The sequence below is a fragment of the Tachysurus vachellii genome, chromosome 1 (assembly GCF_030014155.1).
Source record: "Tachysurus vachellii isolate PV-2020 chromosome 1, HZAU_Pvac_v1, whole genome shotgun sequence".
In the NCBI taxonomy this organism is placed as follows: Eukaryota; Metazoa; Chordata; class Actinopteri; order Siluriformes; family Bagridae; genus Tachysurus; species Tachysurus vachellii.
In genome coordinates, this window is record NC_083460.1 from 25,481,889 (window position 1) to 25,499,256 (window position 17,368).

Consider the following 17,368-nt stretch of genomic DNA (forward strand, 5'->3'; position numbering starts at 1 on the left):
TAGCCCGTGTGCTATGCCTTTTAAGGCACAGAGCCATGAAGCGGCGATCCCCTGAAGCCTGGAACATCTTGAATTGAAAAATATTTTTTCAGCTGGATACGATAAAAAAAATACAAAAAAAAAAATAAAATACACTGAGGCAGGAAAGGGGATTTGGGGGATTGTTTAAATATAGCCATTACAAACAGAACATGCTGTGGCTTTGTTAAAATAATTTTATTTACGCTTGTTGGAATAAATTTATCCATGTACTTAAATAACTGTAGCCTCTAAAACTGGGATTTTTTCCCTTTGGATTCTACTTCTCAGCAACGCAGCTAAGTATTTAAAAGGAGGACGCATCGATGTTATGATAAGTTTTATGTTCCATCTACTTCCTTGTCTTTTATTTTCACGGTCGTTTTGACTAAATCAAATTTTCTACTGATTCAACGTGCCGTTGCTGGCAGTTACCCTGTTACAGGCAGTCATGACATTCAATGACAGGTAGTTAAGCTAGCCAACAACCAATCAAATAAAACCCAGACTCGTGCCAAGTGCTCCGTTAAACATGACCTGATGAGGAAAAAAAATAAATAAAAATCACAGCAACAAGGCGAAGGCTTGGTTTTGATAAGCACAATGTGGCATTGATCCAACGAAATAAAAACAAAACGAGCTCAAAGAAGCACATTAAAAGGCACACAAACAAACAGCTAAGCAAGCTAAAATAAATCTAAATAACTTAATGTATCTGCCATTAAGGTTCGCTCTCCTCAAGCCCTCCATGTGTATTCACACTAAGACCTTGACTTGAGCTGTATTTAATTAAAGTGGACGAGGGGGAACTATTGCGTTTATTGTTACAGGCTTGAGTTAATCAGCTTCATCTCATGGCTGTTGATCTTTACCAGGCTCATTATCCCTCTCAAAGATTTTATTTCTCTCTCTCGAGAGGAGGAAGTGAATCGTTCGGGCAATCACAACAGGCATTTTGTTTCTCTTCCAGCTCAGGTTGAGGGAGACAATGACGTGTGTGTTTTTCATCGCTCTAGGTGTTAGATCGTCATGTTTAGAGGGAATGTCTAATTAAACACACGGTAATGAGGACTCGAGATACCCAACAACTTAACCCTATTTAATCTGAGCAGAGGAACGGGAAGAAATGTACATCATGGGAAATAATACATTTAGAAATGCAAATACTGATTAGTACAAAACTCGTAAGAGACGCAGATAACGCCGATCTTGGTTAACAGAGCGCCCTGTCACTGTGGTGAAATCACCTAAAATATCCTTACTGTCTGAATGGATCCAGGTGGGAGGAGATGTGGTTTGAGTGAAGAGTCTTTGGCCACTATGAGCTCTACTCGATCCCTCTGCTGCTGTAGATAAGCAACCGCCTGCTGCTGCGTGATATTATGGTCCAGGGGAATCCCGTTGATGGCCAGAATCTGGTCGTTCTCCTGCAATCTGCCATCTCTGAGTTTTGAAAGAGGGTGTAATACTTTATTTTGGCTAATAAAACAGATTGGGGTCTGACAAAACAATCATTATGTATTTTCTATTACATGGCTTTAATGAATCCAGATTCTCTGAATATTCAACCCCAGACCTACATATGTTCTCATCTCCCCTGATAAACTTCTGGTATTGTACAGCCTGTTTATTCATATTGTAACATCATGAGCTCATGTCTATCGGTCACATGTTCCATACTAACTCTGATCTCTGAATTCTAGCCTATTTTTGATCATTAGCCAGTTTCTGCTAGCGAGCTCTCTCCTAAACAGAAAATGCAGTCAGATTTGCAGGAAACGTGAAAGCTAGCACATGGAGACAAAGCTAAGCAAAGTTAGCCACTCTAACTATTTGAAACGTCGTTCATGGTGCATCTCATCAGCTCATATACACCCATTATTTTCTACTATTGGCTAACGCTCTCCCTCTCACCCAGAGATCACCCAATTCCGCAACCATGAATGGCTGTGGCATAGACAGCATTTAAATTCTCCTGGTGATAGCATTCATTCATTCATTCATCTTCTACCGCTTATCCGAACTACCTCGGGTCACGGGGAGCCTGTGCCTATCTCAGGCGTCATAGGGCATCAAGGCATCACCGGGGGAGGAAACCGGACAAGGCGGAGGCGGGAATCGAACCCCCAACCCTGGAGGTGTGAGGCGAACGTGCTAACCACTAAGCCACCGTGCCCCCCCCCGGGTGATAGCATAAACATTACAATTTACTCAGATTATTTCACTTGAATGGGTTTAACCCAAATCTGGATAGGAGTGACTATAAGCTCATGTATGCAGAAGAGGACAGAAAGAACTTTTCTCGGAGTGTGATGCAGCATGATCAGCGGTTTCAAACAGTGTGTCTTGTTGGCTTTCTCCAGTCTCAGAGGAAGCATACGTTATCCTTCACGTCTTACATGCTTTTTTTTTTGGCAGGAAAGCACATGCTGCATATCACTACACTGTATTTTTCTGAATGAACTGCTTCATGTTACTAACTCACCTGTCTGCCACACTCCCCGCTTGCACCTGTTTGATGAAAACTCCATGAGAGCCAACTCCATCCTGCCTCAGCCCCACCACACTGAAACCTAGACCTTCTGTCAAGGGCCTCAGCAGGTTCACATGCTCCAGCTTTCTTCCCTAAAAAGACCTTGCATAGATGTAATAGGTCTGTACTGCACCATATGAATTTATAAACGTTCTGGCATATACAGTCAAATAAGTGGTCATAGATACTGTATCAAAAGGTGTCAACAGCTCTCACCTTTGCTGTAGCATGAAGCCATCTCTGGAGCTGCTCCGAGGATGCTGAAGATGCAGAGGTGCCATTAGAAACCACGGAGCCTAGACTGCTTCCAGGACGACTTGCGCTCACAATTAACTGGCCTTTCCTGGAGAAACTGAACTCACTGCATGCATCAGGAGGTAAACAGTTCAGCTGCAGAGGCACCCAAAAAAAAAACAGCATTGGTGTGCGGATATTAATTCACTATTTTATATGAGAAAGATACAACTGACAGCAAGCCTATGAATCAGATATTTTCTTTTTTTGCTGGTTATGCAATATGTTGCGTTCCACTTGACTTTTTAAAATTCACTTTACACGTCAAGCGGAAGTGTTTGATACAGTACAGCGTAAAGCAATACAGGAAAAGCGATCATGGCCCACGGCCTGGAGCAGAAAAAAAGAAAAGCAGGAGGGAAAATCAATACATTCCTCTGCAGCTCTCCCTACTCCCAAACAGGTAATGTATTAATGACCTTTAGACTCACATTGTGGAAACTTATCAGTCTTCTGCTTATTTAGCCTGGGCTGACGGAGCAGGTTCCTGGCCATTTCATCAATACATCTCAGACACGGCAGTTACTCAAATCAAGACAGTAGATATTAAGGCTTGATAGATCCACAAAAAAGAAATTCACCACCACCCGTCTCTGTATATACGACAGGGTTTCATGCAACGCATTCATAGGCACTTGTCTGACCTTCCTAGCACTTAGAATATGAAGCTTTCGTTATTGCCATTATCTTAATTTGGCATGTGGATTGTTTATTGTGGAGAAGGTTCTTGTGTCAATAAAAACTCAGGCTGAATACAAATTGCAACACAGCGGTTTCAGCTTCGCGGTGTGTTGGAGTACAGAAGTGTGATGCATGCCTATATAACTAGAGATAAAAAACTGCAGTAGATACAGTATGATAACCGTTCTTAATGAATAAAAACCAATAATTAAAATACCAACTAATCATAACACAATCATTACTAATAAATCTAGGAGAAGTTTGTAACAGTGAGTGGAGACCAGATTAAATCTCATTTATCTATTGCGAGTTTTATGAGTGTGATCATTTGTCTAGTGGGAAAGTTTTTTGTCACATACACAAACAGTATGATTTCACGCATTAAAATGATTTTACAAATGTCCTCCATATAAAAATAGAGCAAATATGTTTCCATATTACGCTTTATTTTCTTGATAATTTTTAAGTTCATTTTATTTCATTTCTTCTGCTTTATAAAAGTACGTTGAGATTTCATCAGGAGGGGTGGAAGGTGTTTCACGAACAGTATGTTCGGTTATGCGCCAGTCTAACGAAAGCTGGCCGCTGTAGATGGGTGTGTTACCAGTTGTGTGGGCTGTGTGATAGAGGCAGAGATGTCTGACCTGGTCTTTAAGCTGTTTGAGAGAGTGCTGCAGGGTGATGATGCGGTTGAGCAGAGGGCTCTGTAGTGCTTCCTTTAGCGTTCCCAGCCTTTCACTGTGAGTCCATTCCTCACGCTGAGCCAGCTTAGACTGCAGCCTTTCCACAGCCTGGAGCACCTGCTGCCGCTCAGCCGATGATACTTAATGCACACACACACACACCTCACAGGCTTAATACAGTACCGGCATTAAAAATATTTGGCAATGAATGGGTAACAATCTGTGATACCTGTCGGCACATTTTCGTACATCACTCTTTCATGAAGAGCCTGAAGCTAAGGATTCAGTCAGGGTAATTACCTATATAGAACACAAGATTTTCATTTCAGTTCAATTGATTCAATTAAAACTGATTTGAAATAGTTTTTATAATGATTTTAAAAATGCAAAGCACCTTTGTAAAAAAAAAAAAAAAAAAAAAACACGAGATGTACACTTAGATCTCTAAAGAACAAGCCATAAGGTAAGAGTGGCAATAACAAATACCATAAAATGTGAGGACAAAACTGGGGAGGAACCAGAACCTTGAAAGCAAACACGGAGAGAATGAGGAGAAGCTTCTTCCCGCAGGTCATTCATAGTTTAAAACCGGGAAACAGCCAGGATCTAGTACTGGACCTCTCACTCCATCTTCACTGTTTTTCTGCTCTATGACACTTTAACTCTGGACTTGCACAGCACAGTGCCACTTTATACACCTTATACACACACCATACTGCACATGGGCACTTTAAGGACAATCATTAAAAACCACACGCATTTCTGTATATACATTATTTTTTCACACATATTTTCATATTTTCCAATTTTATATAGTTTTTTATATAGTTTATACTTTTTATTTATCTATCTCCTTTTGGTTTTGGTTTTATTTTTTATCCCTAATTGCATTCCCTTTATGCTTGAATACCGGACAGATGCAAAAAAAGCATTTCACTGCATGTCGTACCCTGTATGTATGTGTAACTCATTCATTCATCTTCTACTGCTTATCCGAACTACCTCGGGTCACGGGGAGCCTGTGCCTATCTCAGGCGTCATCGGGCATCAAGGCAGGATACACCCTGGACGGAGTGCCAACCCATCGCAGGGCACACACACACTCTCATTCACTCACGCAATCACACACTAGGGACAATTTTTCAGAGATGCCAATCAACCTACCATGCATGTCTTTGGACCGGGGGAGGAAACCGGAGTACCCGGAGGAAACCCCCGAGGCACGGGGAGAACATGCAAACTCCACACACACAAGGTGGAGGCGGGAATCGAACCCCGACCCTGGAGGTGTGAGGCAGAGAGTGGAATGAGTGCAGGGACGAGCACAGGACAGACATAATGATCACCAGCTCTTAGGTACAAGTCCAGTCGATTATTGACTGACTAAAGCACTGGTACTACTTTTCTAAACTTTTTTCGGGGTATTAGAAAACTTTAGACAAAAGTGCAGATGGACACAAAGCTTTCACTCAGAGAATTAAAATAGAACTTAACATAGATATACCTGAATATACCTGTTATTGAGTGCTTACTAAACAATGTTTAATTATATCTATTAAAAGATTAAAACTATTTGACGTTTACAATCCAGATGTTAAAGGTTAAGTTTGGTGTCAGTGGTGTGTGTGTGTGTGTGTTTATCAGCACCAGCTTCGGTTAGCCTGATTAGCTAATCCGTTAGCAACACTTATTATAAAACCAAAGCGAACAAATTAGTTGAACTACTTACAGTCGATGTTTAACCGGTTCAGTCTAGAATTCGGAACGATCTGTGAGTTCGGGTGAATAATGACAGTCGTCCTGTTAAGGGTTTGTGTCCTGGGAGCGAAGTTTCAGCTGAGATTTGGCTGTTTTTAGGTTCTACCTGTCGGGCGGAAGTTAGAGGAGGTTCGTCATCTCACCTTAAACCAGGAAGCAAGTTCACTCACGCAAACTAACATCGCTTTAACAACATTATTAAGCAAAACCCAGTCAAAATAAGCCACACACACAAGCAAAGAATTATCAAATGAAGTTTGTTTACATAAATGGATGAAACAAAGTTCAGACTGACTAACAGAGATACAGACTGACTAACAGGTGCTTCTCTCACTTTGATGCTGTTACTGAAACTCTTACAGCTCTAAATAATATCGTTTAACTACGTTCTGAAACACGTATAAACTGTATATAAAAGGTGTACCAGCAGTTAATGCACTAACCGTGTGTTTCTTTCACACTTTTAACCAAAAACAATGGCTGTTATTGTATAAAACGTTTAGCCTCCTCAGCTAGCTAGCTAGCTTTTATCAACATCAGTGGAAAGTGGAGGTAAAGTTTGCTCACGAGCTCCTAGCAAAACAAATGAATTAAGAAGTTTCACGAGAGATACGTTTACGTCAAAGTTTATCCGAACTCCATTTCGTAGATGACGTATATGCAAATAAACAATAGAAGGTTTAAAATAGCTACAACTTAATAAAGCACGGAGAAATTTATCTTCAGAGAAATGTAGTTAGTTTGTCTCTTTAAAATCAAATTACGTCACGTGACGGTCACGTGATTACGTTCTTTTCAATATGGCGTCTCCTCAGAATGGTTTGTTTTGCCCTCGGTTTATACAGCGAGCGGTGTTTTTCTTCTGGTTTTGCTGGACTTCAGTTCGGAGCTCCATAAATGACGTTGAAAGCTGTGACAACCTCCGACCGGGACAATATCCTTTTTGTACTTAAAGGAATAATATACGAGAACTTACTGTGTGTTTGGTCGATTGCTAACCAGAATGCTAGTTAGAATGCTAGCTAATGCTAGCCAACAACCTCATCCCTAATAACACTCCAGTTATAAATGGGTCGGCACGGCAAAGGGAGCCGTCTGGGATTATTTTAGCCAGATTAATAATGGATGATGAGCCGATCAAAATGAGAAGAATGGATTTAATTCAAATGTTTTAAGACATGAAAATTAAGACATGAAAAATAACATATTACGCACTCACTTTTGGTATTTGTCTAGACACAGAAAAGTGTGTGTATATATATATATATATATTTGTGTGTGTTCACCGAGCATGTTTGTTGAATAATGATCTTCTTGCTCTCAACCTTCTTGCTGGGTTTCATTTTGTTTAATTATAACACCAACTATCTGTATAATGCTATCTATCTATCTAACCTTAAACATGAGAGATAATATAACTGGTTACAAGTCTGACTTCCAGATGAACACATGACATTTTGCTGGGTGTTAAAATGTAAATGTAAAAAATGAAAAAATCATTGTAACTTTATTCTTGACATTGTCTCAAGTATCTTTGCAAAAGCCCTAAAATAGATGATGCGACTCAAGAACCTGAGAACTGCAAAGATCTTGTGGCACTGGGTAAGTAAATCACATTAATCTCCTTTAGTTTTGGTGGGAATTGTAAGTGGAATAGTGTAAACTTGTAAACTACTCCTTTCACTGTTTAGTGGAATGCCTTCCTGCACCAAACATCAGCTGCTTGCTATCAAATGGGACCAGGTTCAAGTTCAGTGGGGAAGAGGTTGGATTTAATAAAAGCGTCCCTTGTCGTAATGTGTACGTCAAACCACCTTCATTTTGTATAGCCTTAAACTAAACTCAATACCTGCCTTTATTGTCTAGATAATAGACATAAGATGATGTTTTTTCTTCTATTAGGACTGGCTATTCCTATAAAGTGGCAGTGGCTTTATCCCTCTTTCTAGGATGGCTGGGTGCAGATCGCTTTTATTTGGGATATCCAGCTCTCGGTAAGTCCCTAAGAATCCAGATGTAATGAGCCACTCTTTTAGCGAGGGTAGTGAATAAGTTCTATATTAATAGATTGGTTCCTGTTGTCATCTCTTTATATAGTCAGTATTGGATTTTGCAATAACCTACCTGTTATTGCAAAATCCACAGGCTTCAATATGCAAATGAGCCTCTTAAACAAATCCATCTCAAAAAAAAAATTGAAGTTATCTTTAACCACAAGAAACAGCCCTTCTAATATAGAACTATATATCATTGTTTTGTTGATATCCACCAGCTGTAATGTTCATAGTATCCTTAAATATGGATAGTATGATAGCTATCAAGGTAATTCAGTGTCCAACAACATATTAGTCATTTAACTGTCCTACGTTGTTGTATTTCAGGTAGAGATTACAATTATTGACTTTTCTGTACTCAAAACTCGCACTGAGTTACACTTCATGTCACAATTCGGTCGTTATTTTACTATTACATTCCTTCACAGTTGAATGCAGAAACTGATTTTGAGATCACATTACAGAATGAATCTCCCCTTTCTCTGTTTATTTGATTACTCGATTTCATTTTACTCAATTGCTGTTTAGCTCAATGTTGTGACTTTATTGATGCTGGTCTAGTTCTGAGTGTCTGTGTTCATTTGACGGAAAATAATTGACATGAGGAAATTCACGTATGGAACAAATATACTGTGCATAAATGTTATAGTAATCTACTGAGTGACTGGTCAGTATGACCACAGCAATTTGCTAACAACAAGGCAACTAAAAATGCAGATCCTGACTTTTACAAAGCATTTAACACTATAGACTTCTTTTTCCTAACAATTGTATTAACAATTGTGGTTTTTTTTTATGTTCTATAACAGTATTTTTAAATCCAGCATGATCAGCCTATCCTGACAAATCAGGATGTAAAAATCAACAGTTCTGTGGTGTTCACTACCCTAAAATATAATGCAATGCTTATGAATTATACACACAGTGCCCACTTTAATAGGAACACCAGCTCATTTATTCAGTTATCTAATCAGCTATCATGCAGATACATGGAGTTTCAGTTAATGTTCACATCAAACATCAGAACGAAGAAAACATGTCATCTTAGTGTCTTTAACCGTGTCTTGGTTATTGTAGCCAGATGGGTTGGTTTGAATATCTTAGAAGCTGCTGATCTCTTGAGATTTTCACACACGACACAGTAGAATGGTGCAAAATTCTAAAAAGCCATCGACCTATTAGAGAGGAGAGTGAGTGTATGCTGTAATGGCTAAGCAGTAAGCAATTGCTGTCCACAACAATCACAGAAAATGAAAAGTACCCAATCTAAAAGTGTAATATTATGTGGGATAGTAATGCTTTTTCTTTTCTTGTTACAAACGAAAAGGTTAAGTGTCAAAGTTTTGTCTCCTCTGACTTCCTCCCATACCCCCTGTGTAATTATTAACAAAACCTCATCAGCAAACCTCCATTAAATTGCTAGCAGGTTACTGCTGTTGATCCGAATCCAGGCTAGTGAATAAAGCCCGGGTGAATTTTCTTTGCGAAATTTAACATTAACATTATCTCACGTAGAGGAGCTTATGAGTAATACGTTATAGCCACAGTGAAGTGGGACAACATAAGGCTCCTTTTCTTCTCCTCTCCATGTATTAAGAGCATTCCAATCAATTACGCACCTGCAAAAGTACAAAGCACGATGGTAGCTAAACACTTCCTTTCTTCACTGGCTTTTTGTGAGAGGCAGGACCACACAGAGCCAGAGCTGAGCTCTGCACCTGGACTACTCTGACCTGCGAGCTGCTGCGCCTTTCAGCTCTTAACACACGACCTGGCACGGCTGAACGTGCTCTCTTTTGATATCAGTGCCGGAATCAACACGATTAAGCCCCTCAATGACCAATTATCAGTGCTATTACTAATGATTAACAGTAATTATGTTTAAATTACTAGATGGGGGAGGATTAATTAATTGCAATTCTCTCAGACCCCTAATGGCTTAAGCCAAACTAGGTATTCACTCTGCATCCCAATGGCTGTGACTGGAATGCAAAATAGTGACTTTTTTCATTTATGGAAACAAGTTAACACATCATTATCGCAAACAGTGACAAATGCTGTTTTGGCTCTTCACATGGTCACCGTTATGGAAATGTTTTCAGCAAAACGGGACCCTGGGCCACAAGCTGTTCACCATTTATTGTCTGCAGTTCTGGCTTTATTCACTCTCGCTTATTTCACCTGCAAAGTCTTGGATGATTTCTTCCCGGAAAAACCTGCGGGTGAGGATGACCTCTGAGCACTGCTTTGTATGGCCCAGCAGTTCACATGGACCTCACAGGGCCTGATAGTGAATACAGCACATGGCCAATGGGTGGTTAAGAGACCCGTAACAGTTGATATTAGATACTGTGTGTCTTTCCAGGGCTGCTGAAGTTCTGCACTGTGGGTTTCTGTGGAATTGGAAGTCTGGTGGATTTCATATTGATATCCATGCAGGTATGTATGACTTAAATATGATTGATTGCAGTAATAATTAAACATTCTATATTTTTATACACAAAATGTATGCGTCTTAGTACTTCCTATATGCCCTGGTCTGTTTTTGTTGTTTTTTATGTAGAATTCTGTGAGATGATTGCGATTTGTACTCTTTTTATTCTAGTCATGTTTATTGTTCTGTCTTAGTCACATCATTAGTCGAACAAACTTTTGTAATTAAAGATCGCCATCAGATCAGTATTAGATTAAATTTCCCAGGGACAAACCATTTTCACACAACACTATAAATAGATTCAAATCCTACATTATAAAAACAGCCAAATGCATATCGATTAGCTAGCCATTTCCCCCAAAAAATACATTTATGTGTTTTCTGTGCTAACTTTTCAGCAAGGATTAGGGTATGATATGCAAACAGAGAGACCGCTTTAAACACTAGTTCCAAAGCCCCAGTAGTGCTTCTTTTGTGTTTGTGAGAAAGTGAGTGTGTGTGTGAGTTTGTGTTTTTGTGCTCGGTAGCACCTGTGTCTCTGTGCTGTCTCCTCTGGGGGCTCGTGCTCTGTGAGAGAGGCTAATGAGTGTGTGGTTTGTTTTTTCCCCCCCTTTTCCACGCTCCAGTTGGGCACATGGCCCCCCGAGCCTCCCCCCGAACTCACATTAAGGCCCCCTGAGTCTGATGGGAGAGTAAGAAAGCCAGTCCATTTGTCATCTCGTTAGTCCTAACCTCACCCTCTTCATCCTCATTAAGCTCTCCAGGCCTGAATGAAGCTATACATACGTAGGAGAAGCATGTGCTCAGCCCCCGCACTCACCCGCCTCCTGGATGGATATTCATCAAAAGCTTGTGCACATGATGAGTGATGACTCTGGGAATAACTATTAGAATCGGGCAATACTGTAGAGATTTCAGTAACATTTAAAAACATGCTGTCACGCCGGCTGGTGGTGAAAACGTACATGTAAATGATTTAATGGATCGTTTCCTGCCTGCAAGTTGGCCGGCCAGCAATATTCGTTTTACAGATGGACTGAAGCAGGCATGTAGTGCAAGAACACGCTTGTTCAGATTGTAATATACACCAAACATTCATAATAGAGGTATGTGCTGTAGTAGAGCTCATGACACCTCATTCCACCAGACACACACTGCACCGCTTACAGTGTAAAGTTACATTGTCTCCACCGAAAACCTTTTCACGTCTAGACTAGTCTTTTAATCTGCCTTTGGAAAGTACATATGCTCTTTTAAATGAGGTGTCCAGTGTTTATACATATCTCTGGGTCCATCTGTATTATAGCACAGTGAAATGATGGTGTTTAGTCCTGTTATAACTTAGCTTCCCTCCATCAGTTATAAAACATCAACACTGGAGACTCCTTTCATATAAACATAATGTCTTCCCAACTAAAAAGACTAGTAAAAAGATGTTTTTTTGGATTAACCATAATGCGTGTTCCTGTGCAAGCAACATAGAAACAATAGCAAATATTATATTAATAATATAATATTAATAGAAACCTGTGATTCTATGTACTACATTGTAATATGGACCGAACCCCTGTCAGAGCTGCTGGTACAGAAAATAAAAAAGGATGAAGCATTCAGCAGCACTGCGCTTCATCCATGAACACATGAATCTATAGATAGTTAAAATCAATAACCATTATATTCAAAAAAATAATTAAATGTTCTGAGCATCATGGAAAATTGTACTTTCTCATAGGAATCACTCTGGTGTAGATTTCTGCTGAGAATCTTTCTCACCTCAGTGCAATTTAAGTTCTTTAAAAGTTCTAAAATGGCGTTTTATTCAACATTTCAACACTGGAGCAGATAATGAAAATGTATCTTAGGGCTGGGCGATAAAAGGATCACTATATGTATCGCGATAGACACGTGATCAATATCAATAAAAAAATGTGTTCGATAAAACGTTCGATATTTTTTATTCTTCGTTAGAAGAAAACAGAGGTTGCGAAGCAAGTTTGGTTGCATTAACAAAGGCACTCACTCTCTGGTAACCTAGCAGCGTAGGGAGTGTCACGCTAACAGCCAATCATGTAACAGTAGCATGTTTGGTTGCGCCATATCGTTGTCTCGTGCTGGTATGCTGGATTCCTCTTCAGTAACCGGTGGCTGATAAGCAGAAAATGAGTGCAATAAAAAAGTGAATAGTTAAACTTCAAGTATGCTTAGATTAAGAATAACTTGAAGAGTTATTTTTTCATATTTCTGTAGGTTTTATATTTTTATACTGTTACTGTACTGTATCAGGTTTGTTTTTTTAGATGTATTAGTTTTATTTATGTTTACAAAACACTGCACATATTTTAAAACACTTTATTCACCAGAAGGTGAACAGCTAGTGAACTTCCTAGCACTAAACTTGCACTAAATTCTCAGGTTTCTCTATGTTTATATTTAACACTTTGCACTATTTTGTTACACTTTATTAAGCATTTCTTACATTTTCTTTCATTTTGCACCTTAAATGTTGAAAGATAATTAATAACTGAAGGGATTACGATAAGAGGAAGGATAAGTTTAAAATAAAAATGTTTAAATGTAATATATTTTTCTCCTGGTCCTTATTTTAAATGGGTCATAAAAAACATCAATAATTATCGATATCGACTAATATGAAACACTGATATCGTGATACAGTTTTCAGCCATATCGCCCAGCCCTAATGTATCTGCTTTTTCTAGGCTGCATAGTGTCCGTGTGTATTCGAAACTGTATAACTTAATAATGTAATAAACCTTTTCTTCACAGGATGTAGTCCCCTTTCCCTGATCACACATGAGCTACAGATTTGGTAGCTTAGATTAGAGAAAAAGATTATATATCTTAACGGCACCTGTTGGAGGAATCTCCTTCATTCAGAGGAAAGAACAGCTTCCTTTACATCCTCTCCACTGACATGCTCCTCTACCAGCAGCAAAAATAGAGCAAGTTCTTTTTTATACCATGGTTTTTTTTTTTTTTAAATGGCTCCAGCACTTTGATTAACAGGGGCTCTCCAAGCGTTTATTGTTCTCTTAATGTCTTATTGAAGGCCCTGAGAGAGCAATGCTTTTAAGAAGTGCGGCTGGCACAGAGAGCTGCCGCACACTTACACTCTCAATTAGCTGTAAGCTTGTCCGGGCGCTCCGTTTTTAAAGCATGACACTTTTGATAAAGAGTATCGCTTCCCCCGAGAGCCCATTTACGCCCGGCTCTTTGCGTTACAGCACCATATTTTAACTCTGACTACCTCTGCTAAGAGCAGCGTTGGCCAGGGAATGTGTCTCTCAGAACTAATGAATAAACACCTCGAACATGTTGTTATTATTTATATTCATCGATTGTGTCCCTCGAGTCTGGAATCATTAGGGGCTTTTCGGTCTAATGCCTGAAGATAAATGATATGTAAGTTTGCTGTTTGTTCTGATAAATCTGAATGAGACAGAAGAGTGTGTGTTTGCACACATGCGTGTTCTCTCATAATCCCCAAACAAGCGGAGAAGTCAAAGCGCACTCCATCGTGCTCTGTCAGGCTGGGAGGAAATGACTGCTTTTGGTCAGACAAGGTCTTATCTGGACATGGTAGAACTTTGTGTGTGTGAGTGTTTGTGTTTGTGTGCGTGAGTGTATGTGTGCGCGCGTGTGAGTGCATGTGCACACGTGAGAGTGTGTGTGTGTGTGAGAGAGAGTGTGAGCACACGTGAGAGAGAGTATGTGTGAGCGTTTGATTCAGCGAGTACCTTCACCCACATCTAGTGTGTGTTCTCATTATCAGTCGGAATCAGAGCAGAGGCGGCTGGGCAGGATGCTGAGTGAGCAGGCCTGCAGGAAGCCATTACACTGAACCGACTGCAATGATCTCAGAGCTGGATGAGGCCCAGGAGTAAGCTGTGGGCTCAACACATTGCCAGTGCCAAATAAGAGAACTTAACATCAGATTCTCAGCCTTTAATTGAAGATTTAAACTGAACAAAGTGTAGTCAAAGATTTGCCTTGACATGTACAAATCTATTCCCTAGAATCTGGTTACTTGCAAGAAAAACCATGTTCAGTTTACATCTCAAATGTGAACTTACTATATGCTATAAAAATGAAGAAAACTGTTACAGTCCAGCAGCAGCCTTCTTAGAAATTTTAGAAAGTTTTTGGTAAATTCCTCTTTTTAGGCCTATCGTCCAAAGCTATCGGTTAAACAGATGAGCATAAATTTGTAATCTCTCTGTTAGAAAAATGTATTTATACATCAGAATTAAAGTGTTCTGATAACATGGATGTGATCATGTATGTGCTTTGAGCATGTGACAATGATAGCTTTGAAACATCAGACACCAAACATGTCTGTTATATTGGAGACAAATAGAAAATTGTGTACATTTGGTTTTCTTTAAGTATGAAGTTTCTTTTTTTCCTTCTTTAGATCGTAGGTCCATCTGACGGTTCAGATTTCATCGTGGACTACTACGGAGCGAGACTTGTACGGCTCTCCATAACAAATGAGACATACAGGCGAACACAGAGCTCTCTCTGAGGAGGTGAGGAGGCCCTAAAGCCAAGAAACATTTGTTCTCTATTTGTCCAAGGCTTAACTGATAAAATCCATTACATGAAACTGTGTCAGAGAGCCAGGAGTTTGGAGGCTTGTGGGAAAGCGGCATACTTGTGGGGAAGGTTCTTTAGGATGGAGACTGCTAGAGGAAAGTTGTGAAGGTCAGGGCAGGAAAATGACCTCTTGGGGTATGAAAGCAAGCTGGCAGAGGAAGGACACACACACTTGTGTTTTTCCCCTGCACCCTGTCCCTCAGAACGAGCCTTACTCATGGGAAGTGTGATTAAAAAGCAGACTCTGCAAAGCAAAGCTTGGGAAAACTTGACAGGGCCGTGACATTTCACTTATTGCCGTAATCTCCAGAGCGATGCATAAGGCACTTATAGTTTGAACAGTTGTACTTCAGAAGCATTGTAGGTTTTGGTCACCCATTTCTTTTGCTGGCTGTGCATAAGCATAACTCCTGTGATAAGCACAGAATAAAACATGGGCGTGTGTGAGTATTGTTATGAATTAGATATAACCTATGATGGTGTGAATTTATGTGGACTGATGTAAAGCAGAGTTATTTTACCACCATGAAATGTATTTGTTTTCTATAATTGCATATCATGTAGTGTTTTTTTCCTCTTAAACCACAGTAATTTATTAACAGCATACATTATAGCAGCTATGATTATAGCAGACTACCTATTCCAGTATAACCAGTATCACACTGTAAGATTATGTATTGTGACCACTATACAAGCCTGTGGCTAAGTTCTTAATTATGGATGTAATAGTATAGCAGGACTTATTTAAATAAGCCTGTGGTTTGAATTGCATTCAGCGCTGATGTCAGAGCTGCTGTTCTACGTAGAAGATTAATTACCACCATCTAACCAATCAGAACCAAAACTATCTTTCTCTGTTGAAACGTTTTCATTATTGCGCGCTCCATGTTTAGTGTTAGCCGCATCATTACTAATGGCAGAGAGATGTGGAGCGGTCACATCTGGTAGCCATTAGGAGCTCTATAGCATTTGTAGCTGGTTGGAGTGACTCCTCCTCTTTCTCTGCCCTTCTCTTTGTCTCTCTTTCTGCTTCTGTCTGTCTGCCATTGATTCTCTATACATGTCTCTCTCTTTAATGTATATAATTCCCAGTAGTCTTTACAGCTTTCTAATCTGTACTCCTAAAGGCATAGTTGCTACCACAGAGCCACAATTCTGATTTTTATTTAAGAAGAGCGGAGATGTTCTACAGCGGGCCTGCACCTGACTTAGTGAGAACAAAGAGATCCTACAGAACCCTCAAACTTACAATAGAATCAGGTTTCAATTTCAATTCCAGCCTGTCAGAGCTAGTTTTTCAGTGTTTACCCAGAGGATGAAAGTGAGTCAAGCGCTCCATGTGAAGATGTTTTTTTCTCACAAAAGGAAAAAAAGAAGATACATTTTTAGCATGGGAGTCATCCCTAGCCATGTGTGTGTCTTCCAACTTGTGGAAAAAACACATTTATCTTCCTGATGTGTATTACTCCGGACCCGCTTCCAAACATAACAAAGTCTTTCCTTTTCTCCGCATGTAGGTGGCTGGAGAGGACAGGCCCGAAAACCTGACATCCAGGATTGTGTCGTATAAATCTCAGCGATTCCTCTGTTCACCTGGGAAGACACGGGCATGACAGAAACGTGTGTGTGTGTGTAGGATTGTAAATAGAGACTACAGAATTTCTCCAAAGTGGATAAGCCCACCTTCATTCCTGCGTCTCCTCTCGCCCTCATCATTCGTCCTTCATTCGTTTGACTTTGAACAGCAGAATGTAGTTTATCCTTTATAACTGTTGTGCAATGGAAATCTGCCTCACTGAAGTTTATTTAATGAAATATCCACCTCCGACTGCAGTGATATCACAAACATGTCACACAATAAGACAAATGTCATTTTACAAACTCGGTTATTACGCAAGCAGAAATCCAATATGTCTCAGTAAAGTTTGGTTTGATTCCATATAAACCTCATGGGAAGCTCAAAGGTAGGCCGAGCAATGCATATACTATTTATGGACAATATATTGGGTTAGATTATATTGTTCTGAAATATTCCCTTAAGACTGTGTCTGTTTTTGTGTTTTGTCTTTTTTATGTAAATGATGTAAATAAAGTTTTAAAGTGTCCCGCTTGCATTTTTGCGATTCTTATTTAGTACAATAGCAGGTACAAGAGGTTATCACATGCTGAGGCTTCCCGTGTGAAAAGTGGCCATGTTTTTCCCCTCTCTGATCTTCAGAAAAATCTGTGTCAATGCAATGTCAAGCGCTCCTTCAATTTCACTAGAGTGCGTCTGCTGGTCTGCGTCCACCAGCTCACT

At 39.7% G+C, this 17,368-nt stretch overlaps 2 protein-coding genes across 6 annotated transcripts in view; one reads left to right on the top strand and one right to left on the bottom strand.

Annotated features, from left to right (window-relative positions):
- patj (PATJ crumbs cell polarity complex component) overlaps nt 1–6,700 on the bottom strand; it is a 126,483-nt gene extending 119,783 nt beyond the window's left edge. For 4 of the 5 annotated variants that reach the window (XM_060879679.1, XM_060879684.1, XM_060879692.1 and 1 more), the window contains exons 1-7: nt 6,411–6,700; nt 5,939–6,073; nt 4,439–4,509; nt 4,171–4,349; nt 2,768–2,941; nt 2,504–2,643; nt 1,281–1,461 (exon numbers count right to left, since the gene is read on the bottom strand). In XM_060879679.1, the coding sequence (XP_060735662.1) occupies nt 1,281–1,461; nt 2,504–2,643; nt 2,768–2,941; nt 4,171–4,349; nt 4,439–4,460 (696 nt within the window). In that variant the 5' untranslated portion in view covers nt 4,461–4,509; nt 5,939–6,073; nt 6,411–6,700. Of the gene's footprint in view, nt 1–1,265; nt 1,462–2,503; nt 2,644–2,767; nt 2,942–4,170; nt 4,350–4,438; nt 4,510–5,938; nt 6,074–6,410 lie in introns of those variants that run through there. The other variant, XM_060879703.1, reaches the window with a different exon arrangement.
- Nucleotides 6,701–6,748: 48 nt separating this feature from the next.
- On the top strand, nt 6,749–17,174 carry tm2d1 (TM2 domain containing 1). Its single transcript, XM_060879713.1, has 7 exons — nt 6,749–6,900; nt 7,495–7,569; nt 7,659–7,767; nt 7,870–7,961; nt 10,387–10,460; nt 14,888–15,002; nt 16,587–17,174. Exons 1-6 carry the CDS (start codon nt 6,768–6,770, stop codon nt 14,996–14,998), a joined length of 594 nt encoding a protein of 197 aa, XP_060735696.1. The 5' UTR covers nt 6,749–6,767; the 3' UTR covers nt 14,999–15,002; nt 16,587–17,174.
- The last annotated feature ends 194 nt before the right edge of the window (nt 17,175–17,368 follow it).